Source organism: Rhincodon typus, chromosome 3, assembly GCF_021869965.1.
Source record: "Rhincodon typus isolate 14 chromosome 3, sRhiTyp1.1, whole genome shotgun sequence".
NCBI lineage: Eukaryota > Metazoa > Chordata > Chondrichthyes > Orectolobiformes > Rhincodontidae > Rhincodon > Rhincodon typus.
In genome coordinates this window covers 74175643-74196163 of record NC_063334.1, presented here as the reverse complement: position 1 = coordinate 74196163, position 20521 = coordinate 74175643, and the positions used below count along the sequence as shown (strand labels likewise).

General features: G+C 39.4%; 1 protein-coding gene across 2 annotated transcripts in view; it reads right to left on the bottom strand.

The window, feature by feature from the left end:
* Nucleotides 1-13353, bottom strand: part of tmem232 (transmembrane protein 232) — a 74842-nt gene extending 61489 nt beyond the window's left edge. Inside the window, exons 1-2 of one of the 2 annotated variants that reach the window (XM_048595050.1) lie at nucleotides 11964-13353; nucleotides 7958-8136 (exon numbers count right to left, since the gene is read on the bottom strand). In XM_048595050.1, the coding sequence (XP_048451007.1) occupies nucleotides 7958-8136; nucleotides 11964-12152 (368 nt within the window). In that variant the 5' untranslated portion in view covers nucleotides 12153-13353. The remainder of the gene's footprint in view (nucleotides 1-7957; nucleotides 8137-11963) is intronic. The other variant, XM_048595051.1, reaches the window with a different exon arrangement.
* Between the last annotated feature and the right edge of the window lie 7168 nt (nucleotides 13354-20521).

Here is a 20521-nt window from a genome sequence, read left to right as displayed (position 1 = left end):
TAATTTTCTGAAGAAGGGTCTAGGCCTGAAACGTCAGCCTTCCTGCTCCTCTGATGCTGCTTGGTCTGCTGTGTTCATCCAGCTCTACACCTTGTTATCTCAGATTCTCCAGCATCTGCAGTTCCTACTATCTCTGAAACATCCTGGTAAACCTCTTTTGCACCTTCTACAAAGCTTTCACATCCTTCTGATAGTGGGGTGACAAGAACTCTGCACAATACTCCAAATGTGGCCTAACTGAAGTTTTATACAGTTGCAACATGACTTTATAATCAATATGTCTTCTTTACAACCTTATCCACTTGTGGGTTTTCAGGGAGCTACAGATTTGTGCCCCAAGATTCCTCTGTATTTCGATGCTCCTTAGAATCCTGCCATTTATTGTATACTTCCCTTTTGCATTTGACCTTCCAACACACATCATCTCACACTTGTCAAGATTAAAATCCCTCTGCCATTTCTCTGCCCGAAGTCACACAACACCAGGTTATAGTTCAACAGGTTTATTTGAAATTACAAGCTTTCAGAGCACTGCTTTTTTTATCAGGTGACTTTGTCTATCCCAGTCCAACACAAGCACGTCCACATCATGTCTCTGCCCAACTTTCTGACTGTTCTACATCCTGCTGTATCTTTTGACAACTTTCCTCACTACTCAATTTTCATGTCATCTGCAAACATACTAATAAGACCACCTACATTTTCATGATATATTTATACAAACAACACAGGTCCCTGCACTGATCCTTGGGGAACACCACCGGTCACAGACCTCCAGTCAGAAAAATACCCCTCCATAACTAACATCTGTCTTTTATAGACAGTGAATTATTGAGGCCTTTGGACTGATCCATATGGCACTCCATTATTTGTCTCTTTCCAACCTTAAAAAGGTATATGGGGGTCCTACGTTTTTAATAATTGAGTCATGGAGCACAAAGAAAATTAAGCCAAACCTTTATAAAGCACGGTTTAGTCTTAAGTGGAGTATTGTGGCTAATTCAAGCAAATGCATTTTAGGAAGAATATCAAGACATTAGAATGTAGCCAGGAATGATTTACAAGATTGATTCTAGGGCTGAGTGAATTATGTAGCTAGATGGGAGAAGTTTGGGATATTCCTTTTCATGAAGAGAAAGATGAGAGGAGATCTGTTGGAGGCTCACAGGCTCACCACTCCCTGGGTGAAGGAATCTCTCCTCATCTTGGTCCTAAATTGTCTATTACATATCCCTAGGCTGTGACCCCTGGTTCTGGACTCGCTGGTCAAAAGAAACATCCTTCCTGCATTTACTGTCTGGACCTGTAGGATCTGTTGGAAAGTAGGGGGAGAATTTATGACTTTGGAAAAATCTGGTTATTTGTATGCAAACATTTAAGTAGTTATATTTTAACTGGTAGGTACTTTAATTCTTGATGTAGTGTAGAATTGAGCTATTGAGATAGTTATTCATGGTTTTTGATTTTTCTCCGCTTTTAGCTGTGACATGTTAATAATCTTTGTTTTATTTGATTATGTTGTATCTAACCATCTGTGTGCCTTAACTTAATTGTTCAAGTCTATATTGAAGTACCAAACACTGATATTTTGTAATGCAAATTTACTTTGGGATGACTGATTTTATGAGACATTTGTAACCAATGAATCAATATTCTGCCAACCAGATTGCTAATTTACCTGTAATCCATCATTTAAACACCTCACCAAATGCATTTAGCAACGTTTTTTGAATGCGCTAGGCATTAAATGTGCCTAATTAAACATCTGATGCGCTTCATACCATTGTGGTTGTTTAATTTAGCACAATGGTTTCTGCAATTGCATTTAATTCTCAAAATGAAATTGTTCAGGAATGCTTTTTTTGTGCATATATCTGTTTTGGATCAACAATTCTTTTTGCGATCTTTAGCTGTGAAATCCAATAAAGCCCAAAGGGAGATGCCTTGATTGTGATGCGTGTTAATCCCATGCTTGTTACTTATGGTGCTGGCAGCATGCAAACATCTTGTTGTCTGCCTTTTGATAGTCACATTCACATCTGCCAGACATTCAGGCATGACAGTATCAGTTGGTAGCACATTCACTCCCAAACCATAAGTTGTGGGTTCAGGTCCCATTCCAGGACTTAAACACAACAGTTTCGACTCCAGTGCAGTACTGAGGGAATGCTGTATTGCTAAAGGTACCATCTTGCAAATGAGCATGTGGACATTAAACTAAGGCTCCATTTGCTCTGTCAGATAAAAGACCAGAGCAATTATCCCCTAGTGATCTGGCCAATGACAAGAGAAGAGTAATAAAAAAATTTGATGAAGAGGGAAAGGTAGAATATAACAGGAACCTAATGGCAAAGTTTAAGTATCTTTGCAAGTAAATTAAATGACAATAGCTAAAGTAAACGTTGGTTCCTTAGAATCAAAAACAGAGAAATTATTATAGGAAAAAGGAAATGGCACAGATGTTGAACAAATATTTTGTATTTGTCTTCACAGTTTGAGACACAAATCACCTGCAGAAAACAGCAAGATGCATCCTTACCCGGTCTGGATGACATGTGATTCCAGACTCAAAACAATGTGGTTTTCTCTTAACTGTCCATTCAGTTGAAGGGCAATTAGGGATGAGCAGATGAGCAACAAATACTGACTTTGCTAGTGACACCCACATCCTGGTAAGAATTAAAGGAGCCAATGATCATTAGATAAACCCCTTGGATTTAGAGAGGTTGTTCTGTGAATAGAAGCAAAGTAAATTTGGAAGTGATCTCATTGAAACATGCAAGATTTGCAAGTGGGTTAATTGTGTATACATAGAGAACCGGTGTCCCCTGACTGTAAAATCAAGAGGTCAATCATTTAGACTGAGGTGAGGAGAAATCTCTTCAATCAAAGGATTGTTAATCTTTAGATTAAATTTAGATTTAATTGCCTAACCTGGACAGCTCCAGTGCTCAATATATTTACATTTAAGATAGACAAATCTTTGTCAGGACATTAAGTGATACAAGTTGAGGCAGAAGCTTGACCATGATTGTACTGAATGATGGAATAGCCTCATTTATAGCAATGTAACCAACATTCGTTTAAATTCACTTAACCAGTTCTTGTACAACCTTGCACCTGCTGCCCGAAATTGTACTCAAAATGGTCCAGATTTCCAACTCTTATTGGACAAAAAAAATTACACTCTTACATTTTAACCAGTTCTGCCTTTGAATTCCCTTGATAGGCACTTCCGGTTATAGAACAATAGAAATCAATCCAGGAATGTCCACAGCCAGGAAACTACTCCCTTCTTTCTACTCTTTCAGTAGTAAGCACGCCATGATCTTACAGCATAAGATTATGCTTAAACTTAATAATTTAAACAGTAAATGACCTTTGACAGTTCATGAGAAATTGTCAGTATTTAAGTGTAGATGACAGGTAATAAAGGGGAAAGTGAGGCAAATGGATGAAGAAGGTTGCGTGGGGTCGTAGAGTGGCTGGGTGAGGAAATGGGTGAGGGGTAGGCTACTGAATGTTGAAGGTGTAAGGGGCTAACTGGGTGAGGGATAAGGGTCACAGCTGGTGAATGGAATAAGATGCTAGGTGGGTAAGCGGTGCAGGATGGATGAGAAGGCTAGGGGGAGGTGGGGGGGAGGTGTTGGTAGCAAGGTGGATGGGGGTTAGAGTGCAAGTCGGTGAGAGGGGTAGGGTTTCAAGTAAGTGGATGAATGATCCTGGTAGGTCAACAGGTGAGGTCCAGGAGAGGGTGTTGTGTTGAAACTATACAAGTATTGTTGAGAGTGGAGAGGTCAGGTTGGCGGTGGAGGAGAGATGTCAGCTCAGGGGAGCAGTCCAGGCTGGTCAGGAGGGTTGTTGGGACTGGTGGGACTCGAGGTGCTGGGTTTGGGGTAGGTGGTTGGGTCTGGCAGAATTGACGTGTTGGGTTTCAGTTTGGTGGGGGCAAGAACAGCTTGGGTCTACTGGAATCGGGGAGTAGAGTCTGAAGATCAGTTAGAGATGGGATGTTGTTGCTCAACAGGGATTGTTATGTCAGGCAAGGCCAAGCTGGCTGTGGGGGCTTGGTGTGTCAGGAATCAGTTGGAGGTATTGCATGGTGAGTTGGGGATTCAGTTTAATAATTGTACAGAATTTACAGTAGGATTTAAATTCTCCGACTATTTCTGCGTAACTATTAAACTTAAGTGAGTCAGAGTTGTCTGAAATGTTCCACTCAAATTTTCCAGACAATTCTCACAAAATCAGCTGCATCAAAACTTCAACATGGTCTTGACGTGCAACTCCAGTCTACCCTACAGAAAAAAAAACTGACCATCAGAAATTACAGGGCATTTGTTTTTACAGCTGCTCCACGAAGTGTGTGCACCCATTTGTTTCTTCTCTTTACAAATACTGACTAATCTGCTTAATGTTTTTTCAGTTTTATGTATCTTTCTATTGTTCATTACGGGAGTTTTCATAAGAGTTGTTAGGCAGCAAACAGAAACATATTTGACAGAAAAGAAAGAAGGCAAATTAGGGAAAAACTCCTTTTTTTACATAGCAAGTTATCAATCCGGAATACATTTTCTTAAAAGAAGAACCAGGTAGAATTCAAAAAATCAATTTTCAAAAGGAAATTGGATAAATACATTGAAGGGGAAATCTGAAGCCCCCTTTGACCACAGACTATGACTGTACTAATTTATTATAGAGGGTATCCAATCAAACCGCCTGAGAGAAATTCCAAGATTTCCAATTACAAAGCAACAATCTTGCAGAGCATTCATTCACTTTGCCACTATTCATCTTTGGCCTACTACCCTCCTTACAGATTAAATCTCCTACATCACCCTTGATCTCCAATAGACCTGAGGGATAGGCAAGCTTTTCCACCGCCAAGACATCCTTGGCAAATTACTTACACTGTCCCTACAGCCTAACCTTCCATCAATATGGTTACCCAGCATTTTTGTGATAAGTAAATTTTTCTTAGGAGATCCATTACTGCATTTATGTTGGACAAGGTTGTGTCATGAAGAATTATGAATCTTGTTACTTTTTAAAAATAATTTATTTTTGGGATATGAATATCACTGACAAAACTAGAGTTTATTCCCAATTCGTAGTTCCTGAGAAGTCAGTGCTGAATATTCTTCTTAGACCACGGCATTTTGTATGATGAAGATCAACTTTTTCTCAAGGGCAACTAAGGATGGGCAATAAATGCTGGCCAGCCAGTGACGCCATGTCCCATGAATGAGTATTAAAAAATCTCCTTCAACCCTTTTAGGTAAGGAATTCCAGGATTTTGAATCAATAGTTTTGTCACTTTAATTCATAAAAATTAATTTGTAATGAACCAAACAATCCCTGAATGACCAGCAAGGAATTTTGTACACTACAGAACTGATGAACATAGACTAACACCAAAGTCTACTTTAAAAGGAATTCTGACTTTTGTAATGGTGAAATAAAATTCGTAACTTAAATGGATAGTCGTCATTTTAACACAATGAAAATAAGGATGCATTGGTTTAACAACAGTAAATTGCATCAGTTTTGCAAGAGGCTGCAATTGGCTTTAGCATCGATCTAATTTAGTAGTCCTTTTCCTTGGCGTTTTGAGGAAGGTACAACATTTAAGGTTGAGTTATTTTTAATATATCAGCATGCACTCTAACAAACTGATTGAGAAACTATTCCTGAAAGTTGTTTTTAAAAATTATTACCACAATACCATTGATTTCTCTATAACCATGTTTATGTACTGAAATTATAAAGGAAACTCACAGAACCAGTTTCCCTTCCACATCAATATTAAAAAGAAAACTGAATAGTTTGAAGCTAAAACTAACAGAACAAAGTCAAAATATTTATAGGCATGACACTCCTGGTGAGATACATACAAGGTGTAAATGATAAGAATTCTTTGAAAGTGCACAGATAGCATGTGCACCATGTTCTTGCTTCTATAATTATAGAGCCGTAGATTCATACAGCAGGGACACAGACCTTTTGATCCAACTCATCCACACGGGCCAGATATCCCAAGCTGACCTAGTTCCATTGTCAGCATTTGGCTCATATCCGTCTAAACTTTTCCTACTTATGTGCCCTTCCAGATGCCTTTTAAATGTTGTAATTGTACTCACTTCCACTACTTCCTCTGGCAGCTTGTTCCAAACACACACCACCCCCTGTGCGTAAAATTTGAAGACGGTCACAGCAGGCGTACTATAAAAATAAGCATTTGCCTACAGTTGAATGTCACAATGAGCTAGATCACTGTAACACAGCCTTTAGTCATTTTTTATTGTGAAAGAAAAATGATTAGGGTCATATCCAGTGATTCAACACTTGCAGTGGGAAGTCACAATCAAAAGGAGGTTGCATTGTGAATCTTTGGTGTAATCATGTAGCTTTCTAAATGGCCTGTGTTTCCTTCCTGTGAGATTTTACTCACATAGATTCATAGAGTCATAGGGTCATACAGCATAGAAACAGACCCTTTGGTACAACTCATAAGCATTTGCCTACAGTTGAATGTCACAATGAGCTAGATCACTGTAACACAGCCTTTAGTCATTTTTTATTGTGAAAGAAAAATGATCAGGGTCATATCCAGTGATTCAACACTTGCAGTGGGAAGTCACAATCAAAAGGAGGTTGCATTGTGAATCTTTGGTGTAATCATGTAGCTTTCTAAATGGCCTGTGTTTCCTTCCTGTGAGATTTTACTCACATAGATTCATAGAGTCATAGGGTCATACAGCATAGAAACAGACCCTTTGGTACAACTCATCTATGCCGAGCACGTTTCCTAAACTAAATAAGTCCCATTTGCCTGCATTTGGCCCACATCTCTCTTAATCTTTCCTATTCATGTACCTGTCCAAATTCCTTTTAAATGTTGTAACTGTACCTGCCTCTATTATTTCCTCTGGCAGCTCATTCCATTAATGCACCACCCTCTGTGTGAAAAAGTTATCCCTCACATCCCTTTCAAATCTTTTCCCTCGCACCCTAAACCTCTGCCCTGTAGTTTTGAACTCTCTACCCTGGGGAAAAAAACCCTTGGCTATTCACCTTATCTATACCTATCATGATTTTATAAACCTCTATAAGGTCTCCCCTCAACCTCCTACACTCCAGGGAAAAAAATGTCCCAACCTATCTGGCTTCTTCTTATAACTCCAGCCTCAGTAATATACTTGTAAATCTTTTTTGAACACTTTCCAATTTAATAATATCCTTCTTACAGCAGAGTGACCAGAACTATACACAGTCCTCCAAAAGTGGCCCCACCAATGTCTTGTACAGCTATAACATGACATCCCAACTCCTATACTCAATGCTCTGCCCAATGAAGGCAAGCGTGCCAAAAGCCTTCTTCACCACCCTGCTCATTACTTGTACATTAATTCAATATGCATTCTTAAGCCAGAACCTAATCTTCCATCTTAAATTATATGTATAGGATATCATTTTATCAATTTTGTTCAGTCATGCAGAATAGATTTCAATGTCACTGTATAAATGCCGAACATCTGAGCTAATAGATATTTGTACTCGTGTCCAAGTATCCCAAGGTATAGGATATGAATGATCTTCCATGATACTTTACTGATGCTGCTCCCATTTCTTTAGGGTCCAAAAGATTAAAATATAATCAATAGCTCTATTGATCAAATTGTGAAGCACAATATGAATGAAAAGTATGATAACAAATGAACAGTGGACACTGTAGGTTAAAAAGATTAGCTCACATGAAAGCAACATAACATAAAATTGGATGCAAATACATATTTGCCTTTAGGCACGCCATAAAATGGTGCCCTCATTCTGTCAAATAAGGTGATTTAACACTCATTGGCAGCAATATTTTACTCTCCTGAGTAATATTTGTCATTTATTGCCAATTTATTAAACCTGGAAGCAAATGCAATCTTTTGAAAGTGATGAAACCTACCAATCTGTATTGCACAGTTGCTCCCTTAGGAGAAGATGTTTCAGAATATCATCCAAGAGTTGAATTTTATGTTTCACATAAATCCAAACCAGGAGGCATTGCCTTAGCACTGGGCTGATGTTACATATTTTCTGCTGGGGGTCAGCCACTTGCCGAGGACACTGACAAGCTGTTCTTAACTGAAGATGATAAAAGACATTTTGATAAAGAAATAGAAATCACAATATAATAAATGCAAAATACTGCAGATGTTGGAAATTTGAAATAAAAACAGAAAGTACAACAGATCTGGTAGCATCTTTCAACTGCAAAAGAGTCATATTGGACTTGACATTGTAACAGTCTCTCTCTCTCCACATATGCTACCAACCTGCCGTGTTTCTCTTTTTATTATAATAAAGTAAAAACTGGAAATTTTATCTACTTGTAGATAACCATCTTCCAAATTAAACTGGACATCGTAACCAGCAAGTCACTGTGAACCATGATGCTTAGCAGATGGAATAAATAGATTAAAATAGTGTCAAAAGGAACTTGAAGGAAACACATCAGTCAAGAATTCTTAATAAAATTGTTCAAAGTAATTTCCGTGCTCATACATTATTTGGATGTTATTTACTCTGTGCCATGCTTCTCAGAATTCCATGCTCCAGGGAAAATAAGCTTCCAAACCTGCAGAGATACCATTTCTGTATTCAAGCCAAATAATAAATAATCTACATTTCAGAGTCCTCTGATAAAACAGACACACTATTGAGCCACGCCATCAAACTAGCTATCAGAACCATCTATAAGCTTTTCACGTTGTTAGATCTTGTAATTCAATTAAGGTAAAGTATCATTTATTCTCCTGAAAGACAAAGCAATTTATTGCGTATACAGCAGTTTTGTTTAAAAGGATGAAAATGTCTAAGCCGTGGATAGCCATGAAACTTAGAGACCATGGGCCAGATTGTCTCTACCAAGATGGCTAGCTCCAATCAGAGAATTTCCTGACTCAGCAAACCTGCCACAGTAGAAAATATCCCATTGGACACAATTTACACTTTCAGGGAGAGGGAGCGGACTAAGAATTGAGTCAGTCCATCACCCCCAGAAATAGATCAGAGATAGGCGCAGGGATTGCCAAATAATGAGAGGAGCTATGTAAATGGATTATCTTTATTTCTTGAGACTATGTCTCAGTTGTTTTATTAAATTTCAGGCCAAATCTCTCTCACACCTCAATTCACATCAACATGGCCCCATGCCACCTCCATGCTCCAATGTCAACTTAACGCCAGCCCAGGGCCCCCAACCAACTACTATGGCCTCTTTAAGCCCCCAGCCAAAATAAGGCTAACTCATGTCAACACCCTCACAACCCTTGATCCTTACACCCTCCAAGACAAGTCATTCGATATCTACCATGCAAAGACCTCATGAGCCACGTTGAGATGAAATAAAATGAAGGCATCTATATCTACTATAGCCTTCACTATAATAAAAAAAACTCCCAATTATGAAAGTCCATTCAAATGTTTGAAGCACAAATGCTTAATCCCTTATAAAAGTAATCTTATATTCACAACACCACATTATTATTCCTTTAATAACCTGAGCTGTCAATCAAACTGTGAGTGTAGAAGTTCCCATGATGAGATAATTATGGCTCATGGAAAGCAGCCGTAAAGGCATAATGATAACTCCTTTCATTATGAGTTGATGATACAAACAATATTGGAATTGCTAGAACAGAGTGTTTCTAACTCTTTTTGACATAGTCCACACTTTAAAAAAATTTAAAGGGCTCTGGATTAAAATAACTTTATCCATTGCGAAGTCAGGAGGTGAATTACTTGCCACAGTATTCCTAGCCTCTGACTCGCTCTTGTAGTCATTGTATTTACATGGTGAGTTCAGTTGAGTTTATGGTCAATAGTAATCCCCAAGATGTTGATAGTGGAGGATTCAGTGATGGTAACATCATTGAATGTCAAGAGCGGTGGTTAGATTGGCTTTTATTGAGGATGGTCATTGCCTGGTATTTGTGTGGCACGAATGTTACTGATCACTTTTCAGCCCAAGCCTGGATAATGACCAGGTTTTGTTGCAATTGGACATGCTCTGCTTCAGTATCTGAGGAGTTAAACATTGTGAAATCATCAGTGAACATCTCCATCTCTGACCTTATGATGGATGGAAGGTAGTTGATGAAGCAGCTGAAGATAGTTGGGCCTGTGTTGGGCTAGTTGTAGCATGTCTTTCTGCCCATTCTTTCATTTTCTCTCATTAAATCTTTAAATGCTTCTATGAGTCTCTCTAGAATCCTGCACATGAAATCCAACATTGTGGATTTGCTTTTTTTGTCTTACAAACTTTTCATTAATCAATCATTATGGACCTTTAGTCTCACATACATAGTTCAATACAAATCAAATAAACCCAGTAGATTCATTGGGGAATCTCTGGTTGCAAACAGAAAGAAATCTAATTCATTATCTGGTCCTGTGGATATTCATGTCAATATGCTCTAATCATGGTTTTGAGAGTCTGATGATATCTCTCCAGAGCTTCCTGTGTTTGTCAATGATATTCAGTTGACTTCGTGACCATACTACTGATGATGTCCTGGAAACTTTAGATATACAGTTAGAACCGTGATTAGATTGTATCTCAATTGGTAAGTTATACAGAGTGAAAAGATGAAGTTTACATTCTGCACTACTACCTTAGCTGTAATGATTCTTGAAGTAATAGTTTCTGGAATTGCACTATATTCTTATAAAGTCTTGGCCATGCAAAATTTCTGTTTATTGATGCTTGCATTTTCCATATTCCTACGTGCCATATGATTTTTTTATGTACTACTCTCCTTACAACAGCCAGGCAGTATCACTTTTTGCTGAACAACTGCCCATTCTTCACCTGCAGATCTGTGAGGATATCTGCACTTCCTCATCAGAGCTCTGTTTTTAAAATAATACCACACTGAAATTCCATCAGGTGCAGCTTCAGCAAGAGCTGTCTGGCTAATGTATTTAATTCCTGATCTGCTTTCTGAGCCTCAATTAAACAATTGTTTAAGATTATCTTCACTCTTAAAGAGAGGTCTGACTACTCCGCTTACAAAATAAAGGAAACTGAAGAAAAAAATATATAGATAGAGTCTTCACAGAACATGTAAAAAGGCTCACTACTTCATGCAGCAGTGACAAAGGAGAAAGGTAATCTCCAAATTGGCTCTGCAGGACGTGGTCCAGGTCTCAGGGACCCTGGGGCTGACAAAGAGAAGCAGAAAAGTGCATGTATGCCCGGCATATTATCCTTCAAAAATCAAGTTCTCGCTGCCTGGCCGTCTCCAACTGACATGCTGTCCATCCCAGTCCTGTTGCTGCACGCATCTCCTTTTCCAGGGATGTGGCTCCCAGCTTCAGTAACAACAGGCCTTTGGTTAAAGAGGGATAATGGAGGGTTGAGCTCAGCGATGCAGTGACACACTGAAGATGGAATGCTGGGAGGGGAAGCAACGTCTTTGGAACGAGCCATGATTTTCCATGAGGGTTGCTTTTGCATGCACTGCTACTGACATTGGTACATATGGAATGCAGTGAATAGAGGAGCAGTGGAGATACTTCAGCAAGCCATCTTGTCAGCCGATGTCATAGCCCTGACTGCACATGCACAACAGACAAAAAAGTACCGTTTTGACACAAGAACAAATACTTTAACTAATAAATATATTTTTATTAAGCAAATCCAGGCTGTCAAGATTACAGTGCTATGCTGTCATATTTTAAATGTTATCTTCAGTTTCATGATCTACTGAAAATATTATAGTTTCCAAGAATCGGTCTGTCTGGCATAATTTACTAAAGGATCAATAATGCAAAAAAAAAGTTCTATAAGTTTCTGAGAATTGTCACAGTTGTTACTTATTTAAATAGCTACTTTTACTTTGATAAATTACAAGTTAGAGGATGACACAATTTGAAATTGAACTAAACCTAACAGTCAATATTCCTACCTGGCTACAGACATTTTTGTTTTTGTCTTCAACCAAATCACCATTCCTTTGACAATATTCTTCATTTGATTTCATAGAGCCACAAATTATTTCTCCTGTTGTAATAATGAAACGAATACTCAGCAAAATATTTGGGAATGATTGATAACAGGCTTCACGTCCTGGAAGACCTAAGAACATAAAAATCATATCAGAAATAAGGTAGTTCACTGTCAGGCATAGGAGGATTAAATATGTTTAGTTTTGAGGACAGCATTGATGATGATGATGGGTTTGAAAGGAAGTGAGATAGTATTCAAGCAGAACCATTTGCAATGTCAGCATACATAAGGACCAGAAGAGTTGCTGATGTTCAGCAGTTAAATGGAAACAGAGTCAAGTGCTTAGGAGCCGTGAATAAAATTATTTCAAGAAGGCTCGATGCATAACAGGAAAAAAATATCAGCGTAAGGCAGACAAGCGACAGGATGGTGGTGGCAGGCAATTGGCTAGTTGGCAAGAAGGAATCAGGGGAGGATGTGACGGCAGCTGAAAAAATAAATAACAAGTGACTTGATGTAATCCTGATGTTGGGCTAAATCATTTGCAAAATACATCACTTAGAGTGAAAACAGGTCAGTCTGACCTATTGGTCTATGGCAGTTCCAAGAATGTTCAAGAGTGAACAATGGTGGATAACATTTTAGGTGAATAAGTTCTGACAGAAGAGAGTAAAGATTAAAAAAAAACTTTATTCAGATCTATGATCGATTGTGATTTGCCTAGTCCCATTACTACTAAGACAAGCGGTATGTAGACTTCATGCTACCTCCTCATTAAGATTATTGTAGCCTTGGAGCAATCTGGGCCCATGCTACTGCCTTTCTAAGCACTAATCTAGGGTTCAGCAATGTGCTTTGGTAGCACATGGTGAAGTAAGCTTGTTCCTCTTCAAACCAGTCTGCCCCTCTTGAAGATCCATTTGAAAAGTTCTGCTGTGTGTGTACTGGCTGCAAGTAGGAGTTATATAAATGGAACTCCAGAGAAGAGAGAATTGTCAGGTTCATCCATTTGTTGCAGGATGTCTTAGTGATGATAATGTGTCAAAATGAAGAACTAGCTCAAACTCCTGTGGGGGACAGAGGCCCTGAAGGATCATCCTTCAAAAGGAATGGACAGGAGCAACTGAGTAGGGAGATCTCTACGGGAGTCTGGCCTTGAGGGCCTGGCTGCATTGTTATAAGAGGTTCATTTTCTCTGTAAGTGATCAGAGAATCAATTTGCACTTAACAGCTCCTATCAATCACTCCACACAGCACAATGCACCATATCCTCATCATTCATCCATCAGAGGTCCCCAGCACTCAGAATTCAGGTCGGGTGGATACACTCCACTTACTCCCACATACCTACCAATGATGCTAGACCTCCCACCCAGCCCCATTGTTTCCGTACTGTGTTGCATGTGGATCACTTGGGCAATCAACAGCATTCGTTACAAGATAAGGTCATCCACAACAGGAGCGTTAGGCAGAGACCCAGTAAGGATCAGGCATGCGTACATCCACTAAACTCAATGGATGAAAAGTTATAATGCATTATGCGGCCAGCTGCAAGCAATGCCTTCAGCATCTGTGTTTGCCAAGTACATTCAAAATGATAGTATGTTACTACATCCATCCACTATCAACTTCCACCTCACCCTGATTCTGCTGTCTGTTATGAAGTGCAAATGGGAGATGGGATGACCATTGTAAAGACTATAAAAAAAAGTTTCTGTATTTGCGACTGTGGACTGAAATGGGGAAAAAAAACCACTATTTTAAAAAAAAAGGATTGTTGAAGGGTTGCTGCACTTTTTAAAAAAGCAAATAACCTGACACTCTTTACAGTTTTGTGTATACAGCTGCTAGTTCAAACAGGACTGGCAACCTAGTTTGAGGATAAGCTACAGCATGAGGCATATAAGAATGGAGGCTTTGGCTGGCAACAGGTAGCTGATTGGTCTTTTGCCTAATGGCTAGTCATCATTGACAAAGGCCTCTGCCTGTCACCAACTATGTGATTGGCTCCTGACTAGCTAGACAGCTTGGGTGTGTGAATATTTTGGCATAAAATATCAGACTTCTGGAGAGGAAATGTGGGAATAGTGGGGCTTGATTTCCAGCACACTGTCTTAGTGAGATGTGACAATTGGTACACGAGTTTTGTTTTAGAAACATTCAGGCCAGGTTTACTGCAGAATGGAAGCGAATGACTTCCAAACTTGGTGTAGTGTGGGCAACACATTACAATCATCTGCTAATTATAAAACACATATTCCTTGCACGGAGGCAACTGAGGTTAAAGAGATTTTTTGTGTAGATAGACGAATGGATGTGAAAATTGAAAACAAAAGCAAGGATAAAGACTGATCAATGCAAAGACTGAGAAATGAAAGGAGGGGAGGTTAATATGATAATTCATTCTGAGTTGTAAGGGTGTTACATAATGAGGATTTTAAAGGAGAGGTGAGAGGGCTGTAAGGAGTGGAAAGGTTGAAGAAGGAGAAAACAGCAAAGATTAAGGAAAAAGACCTAAATGTGATTTTGTCACATGGAATTTCCTCCATGTGTTAGCTTCCAGATTGTCCGCTGCTGCTATCAATTAACTGCATTGGGCTCCAGAATTATATTCCATTCCATTGGGGGTTAGAATGTTTAGCATTTATATACCCTGTCATATATTGTATATATCCTTATTTATAAATCCTGTATAATTTTATGCATCCAATATATCCTTGTTTATCCTGTTATATCCTTTACATGCTGTTCCTTTTGGTGTTTGACACGTACATAGCCTATTATGTTACATTCTAAGCTACATCTGGCACTGCTTCAGGCATGTAGCTGCACATTGAACTCGAGTTAGTCTGCTGGATTGATAATGATGAAGGTGATGTTTGGCCTCGAGATTACTCTGTGGTTATATATAACTTAATGGCTGATGACAATTGTGCCTTATGAATATCCATTTTTGGTCAGCTTAGGATGATTTGGCAACACCACACAACAGTGGGATTTTAATTGTGAGGGACAGATTTTATCTTTACGTGGACTATGAGGTGTCATCTGTAACAGAAAGATTGATAAGAGTGAGGTCGAGGAGTTTATCTCATCATGTTGGCACACTTACCTCTTGAATCTAGCCCAGTCTGACAGTAATGTCCCTCAGAAGACCTGATCCATTGGTTGTAGAATTGCTTACCTCTGTCTATCACTTGCTGCTTATGCTGTTTGGCATGCAGATAGTCTTGTTTTGTAGGCTCACACTTCACTTTTAGGTATGCCAGGTTGCTCCTGGCATACCCACCTGTATTCTTCACTGAAGTGACATCCCAAAGTAAAGTTCATTTGAAACTGCATGTAACTACTTTCTTTCCCTGCATGCAAGGAGTTTGGACTGATAGTCAGCATCAGGAATCTGGAATGCACTGACAGACGGGGTAGCAGAGATAGAATACCTCACAACTTTTATAAAGTAACATTCAAGACTATGGGTCAAATGTTGGAAATGGGATTAGTGCAGATAGGCAGACATAGTCTTAACGGGTCGAAGGACCTCTTCTACACTGAATGACTATATAACTTAATCTGTGGCTAGTGGGATGTGGATAGATATAACCACGTCAGGCTAGTCTCCTAAGTTGGAGAGAATTAGTGCCCAGATATTAGGAAGGAGGGCTTTAAAAGTCTAAGTAGGCTGATTTGATGATTGCCCAAAATTTCTGTTCTGAATCAATTACTTTAAATTCCTACGGCTTACTAGGATGACGATGATCATTTTCCCTGGTGTTTACCCTTAAATAACCAGATTCATTGAATTCAATTTCATCTGTTATTTCAATGCACAACCCCTAGTTTGCTGGTGCAGTTACACATTCATATTACTATCAAGCCCTTACATTTGGTGACTAAGAATTGATGGGCAGAACTTAATCAGTGCACAAGGAAACAACCAACTCACAAAGAAATCCTCCTCCTCCCCTCCATGAGATGATTAGGACTGTAATGAAAATTAACATGTTTTCAATTACATGTCATGACCAGTAATGATATGTCCTATTCCAAACTTCAAACTAAATTTATATTGTAAAATTTGGCAAAAAAATGGCTGGAAATGGTGACTGCCCTACGTCACTTGAGTTATTTTGTGGATTCAAACTATAAACTGTTAACAGGGAAACAAAAATATCCTGGACTTAGAAACTCAACAAGCAAGTAACCTCACAATCTTGTGAACGCTTTGTCTTAAAAGATCCTCACTTCAATTTTAAATTATTAAATCTATTCAAGAAACCATAGGCTACAACATAGGAGACTGGAACTCAAATCAGAATCTGAAGTAACTACAGCCTATAAAATGAATGATTGTTAACCATATCCAAACATTGTGTATGTGTGTGTGCACATGAGACTGAATGCATGATGCTGCATTAATTCAGGGTAAATGAATAAATAATTTTCTTGCGTTTTGAAGTCACAAAAGCTTGCCATTGAAATCTTAAACAAAATAAACCAAAGAACTGGTTAGCAAGGTTAGATCACATGGAATACAGGGAGATCTAGCTATTTGGATACATAACTGGCTCGAAGGGAGGAGACAGAGGGTGGTGGTGGAGGGTTGCTTTTCACACTGGAGGCCTGTGATCAGCAGTGTGTCGTAAGGATCGGTGCTGAGTCTACGGCTTTTTGACATTTACATAAATGATTTAATGTGAACATAGGAGGTCTGGTTAGTAAGTTTGCAGGTGACATCAAAATTGGTGGTGTATCGGACAGCGAAAGAGGTTACCTCAGAGTACAACAGGACCTTGATCAGATGGGCTGAGGAGTGGTAGATGGAGTTTAATTTAGATAAATGTGTGATGCTGCATTTTGGAAAGGCAAGTCAGGGCAGGGCTTATACACTTAATGGTAAGGTCCTGGGGATATTGCTGAACAAAGAGACTTTAAAGTGTAGGTTCATTGTTTCTTTAAAGTTGAGTCCCAGGTAAGCAAAATAGTGAAGGAGGTGTTTGGTACGTTTGCCTTTATTGGTCAGTGCATTGACCATGGGAGTTGGGAGGTCATGTTGCAGCTGTACAGGACATTGGTTAGGCCATTTTTGGAATACTGCTTTCATTTTTGGGCTCCCTGCTATAGGAAGAATGTTGTGAAACTTGAAAGGGTTCGGAAAAGACTTACAAGGATGTTGCCAGGGTTGGAGGGTTTGAGCTATAGGGAGAGGCTGAATACACTGGGACTATGTTCCCTGGAGCATCAGAGGCTGAGGAGTGATATAGATGTTTATAAAATCATGAGGGGACTGGATAGGGAGAATAGCCAAGGTCTTTTCCCTGGGGTGGGGGAGTCCAAAAATAGAAGGCATATGTTTAAGGTGAGAGGGGAAAGATTTAAAAGAGACCTAAGGGGCACCTTTTCCCCCCAGAGGATGGTACGTGTATGGAATGAGCTGCCAGAGGAAGTGGTGGAGGCTGGTACAATTACAACATTTAAAAGGCATCTGGATGGGTACATGAATAGGAAAAATTTAGAGAGATATGAGCCAAATGCTGGCAAATGGGACTAGATTTATTTAGGACATCTGGTCAGCATGGACAAGTTGGACCAAAGGATCTGTTTCCATGCTGTAAAGCTCTATGACTGCAGATGCTGGAAATCAGAAATAAGATCAGAAATTGCTATGAAAGCTCAGCAGGTCTGGCAGTATCTATGGAGAAAAGGAGAATTAATATTTCAGGTCCAATGACCCTTCTTCAGAAAGACCTAAAATGTTAATCTCTCCTTTTTCTCCATAGATGCTGCCAAACCTGCTGAGATTTTCCAGCAATTTCTGATTTTATTGCTGTTGAATTGCTTAATTGGAAAATACACTGTAAGGATAGGAAAGGACACAGCTCCTCACATACAAAACATACTGATTATCCACAGTAAAGGAGCACACACTTTCTATGACACTTCTTATTGGACTGCAATCAATTTCTTTCCTGACACTTTGAATTACCCTGGAAAACTCAGGCTACATTACTCAGAGTCAAGAACTGGAAATTGATTTTCTGGTTCTGATCTAACACAGCAATTCAAGAATGCAATTAGTTGTGTTAATTTAACTGAGTGGAATGTTGCACTACACAATGACAATCTTAATACCAGTCCGTCATTGATAGAAGTTCATCAGTTATGGTGATGTAACACTGAAGTCACCTTGATGAAGCCCATTTTGGCCCATTCATCTATCCATTTGTAAATTTCTAATTTCTTCAGCACAATAAATGTGTGCTGGCTGATTAGCTCAGATGGTTAGAGTGTGGGTATAAGATTGCTAACGTCATGGTTACAATCCTCCTACTGACCAATGTTACTGGCTTCTAACCAATACTTTAATGCAAAGGGTGGCACAGTGGCTCAGTGGTTAGCAGTGCTGTTTCACTGTGCCAGGGACCTGGGTTTGATTCAAGCCTTGGACAACTGTCTGCATGGCACATGCATGTTCTCCCTGTGTCTGCATGGTTTTCCTCCTATAGTCCAAAGATATGCCATTTAGGTGGATTGGCCATGCTAAAAATTGTCCTTTAGTGTCCAGGGATAAAAGAAATCCTATGCAGGATTATGGGGGTGGATCTGTGTAGGATGCTCTTCGGAGAGTCAGAGCTGATCTGATGGGTCAAATGGCCTCTTTCCGCTTTGTAGGTATTCTATGAACTTACTTTCCCACCTATTTTAGTGTCATCTGCAAACTTGACAAGTGTGCCTTCTGTCCCTAAATCTAAGTCATTAAACTAATTTGTAAATAGTTGTGGCCTGAGGACTGAATCCTATTACACCCCACTAGTTACAGCTTGCCGGCCATTTAAAGATCTATTTATCCCGACTCTCTGTTTTCTATTGATTAGCCAATCCCCTATCTGAGCAAATATATAATCTCTGCATGGTCTTATCTTGTATATTAACCTTTTCTGTGATACCTGATTAAGTACCTTCTGGAAGTTCTGATATACTGTATTTATAGGATCCCATTATCCACTTTAGTCGTTACATCTTCGAAGAACTTAAGCAAATTAATCATAACATGATATCATAACATCATAATAAAATAGCCAATAAGGCTACTTTCTTTTGCTGTAAAATTCATGCACAGTACTGGGCTGTGATTAGTTTATTTTTGTTCCTTTGGACTGCAAATTGTTCTTGGCCTCAAGATTCATTGGTGTTGCACCTGTTTTCCAGATACAAAAGGAGTATTTAGGTATCTAACTTATTGGGTGGTGCAGTACTCATTCTGACTTGCAATTGCACTGCTCCACAGAAGCTTGTATGGATACTAAACTAAAACAAAAACTGCAAATGCTGGAAATCTGAATCAAAAGCAGAAATTGCTGAAGAAACTGACAGCGTCTGTGGACAGAAACATAGTTAATCTTTTGAGTTCTGCGACCTTTCTTCAGAACTAATAGCATCCAGGACAACGTGGAACTTACGCTGATGACAGGAGGTGGGAGGTGGAAGGTTGAGCAGATAGTTGGAGATGGAGTCCAGAGAGAGAGAGGCAGACAAAGGGATTGTTTACTGTGAGCCAGGAAAGAGGAAAAGCTAGATCAGTGATAATGAGGAATATGAGTGGGTGAAAATGTGTTGGCTATGATGATAGCAACCTGTATCTTGACAAGCCTGTACAAATTACATCCCAGGCTACTGTGGGAGGCGAGGCAGAAAATTGCAGAGGTTCTGACATAAATTTTTAATTTCTCTCTGGCCACAGGTGAATTGACAGAGGACTGGACTATGGCTAATGTGGTTCCACTCTTTAAGAGGGGTGGTAGAGATGAATCAGGAAATTGCAAACTGGTGAGTCTCAAGTCAGTGGCAGGGAAACTATTGGAGAAAATTCTGAAGTAGCCACTTAGAAAAGCATGGGTTAATTAGGGATAGCCAGCATGGCTTTGTCAGATAGAGGTCATGCCTAATAGATTTGTTGGAACTTCTTCAAAATGTGACTAAGTGTGTGGTAAGGGAAATTCAGTTGATCTAGTTTATACGGATTTTAGCAAAGTTTTTGACGAGGTCCCACTGAGTGAGAAGGTTAAAGCACATGGAATTGAGGGAAACTTGGCAAGATGGCTCAGAAACTGGCTTAGTAATAGGACACAAAGTGTCCTATTCACAGATTTGTGAAGTCAGCAGAGCACATGAATAGGATAGTTAAGAAGGCATATGGTACGCTTGCTTTCATCAGTTGTGGCAGACAGTATAAGGGTAAGCAGGTAATGTTGGATTTGTACAGTTTTGGTCAGGCCACAACTGGAGTAGTGTGTGCAGTTTTGGTTACCCCACTACGGGAAGGATGTGATAGTACTAAAGGGAGGTACAGAGGAGGTTCACCAGGATGTTGCCTGAGATGGAGAAATTGAGTTATAAAGAGACACCAGATAGGCTTGGATTGTTTTCTTTAGAGCAAATAAGACTGAGGGTGGGAGGACATGATTGAGATTTATAAGATTGAGGGGCATGGGCAGGGTGAATAGAGAGCAGGGACCCGTT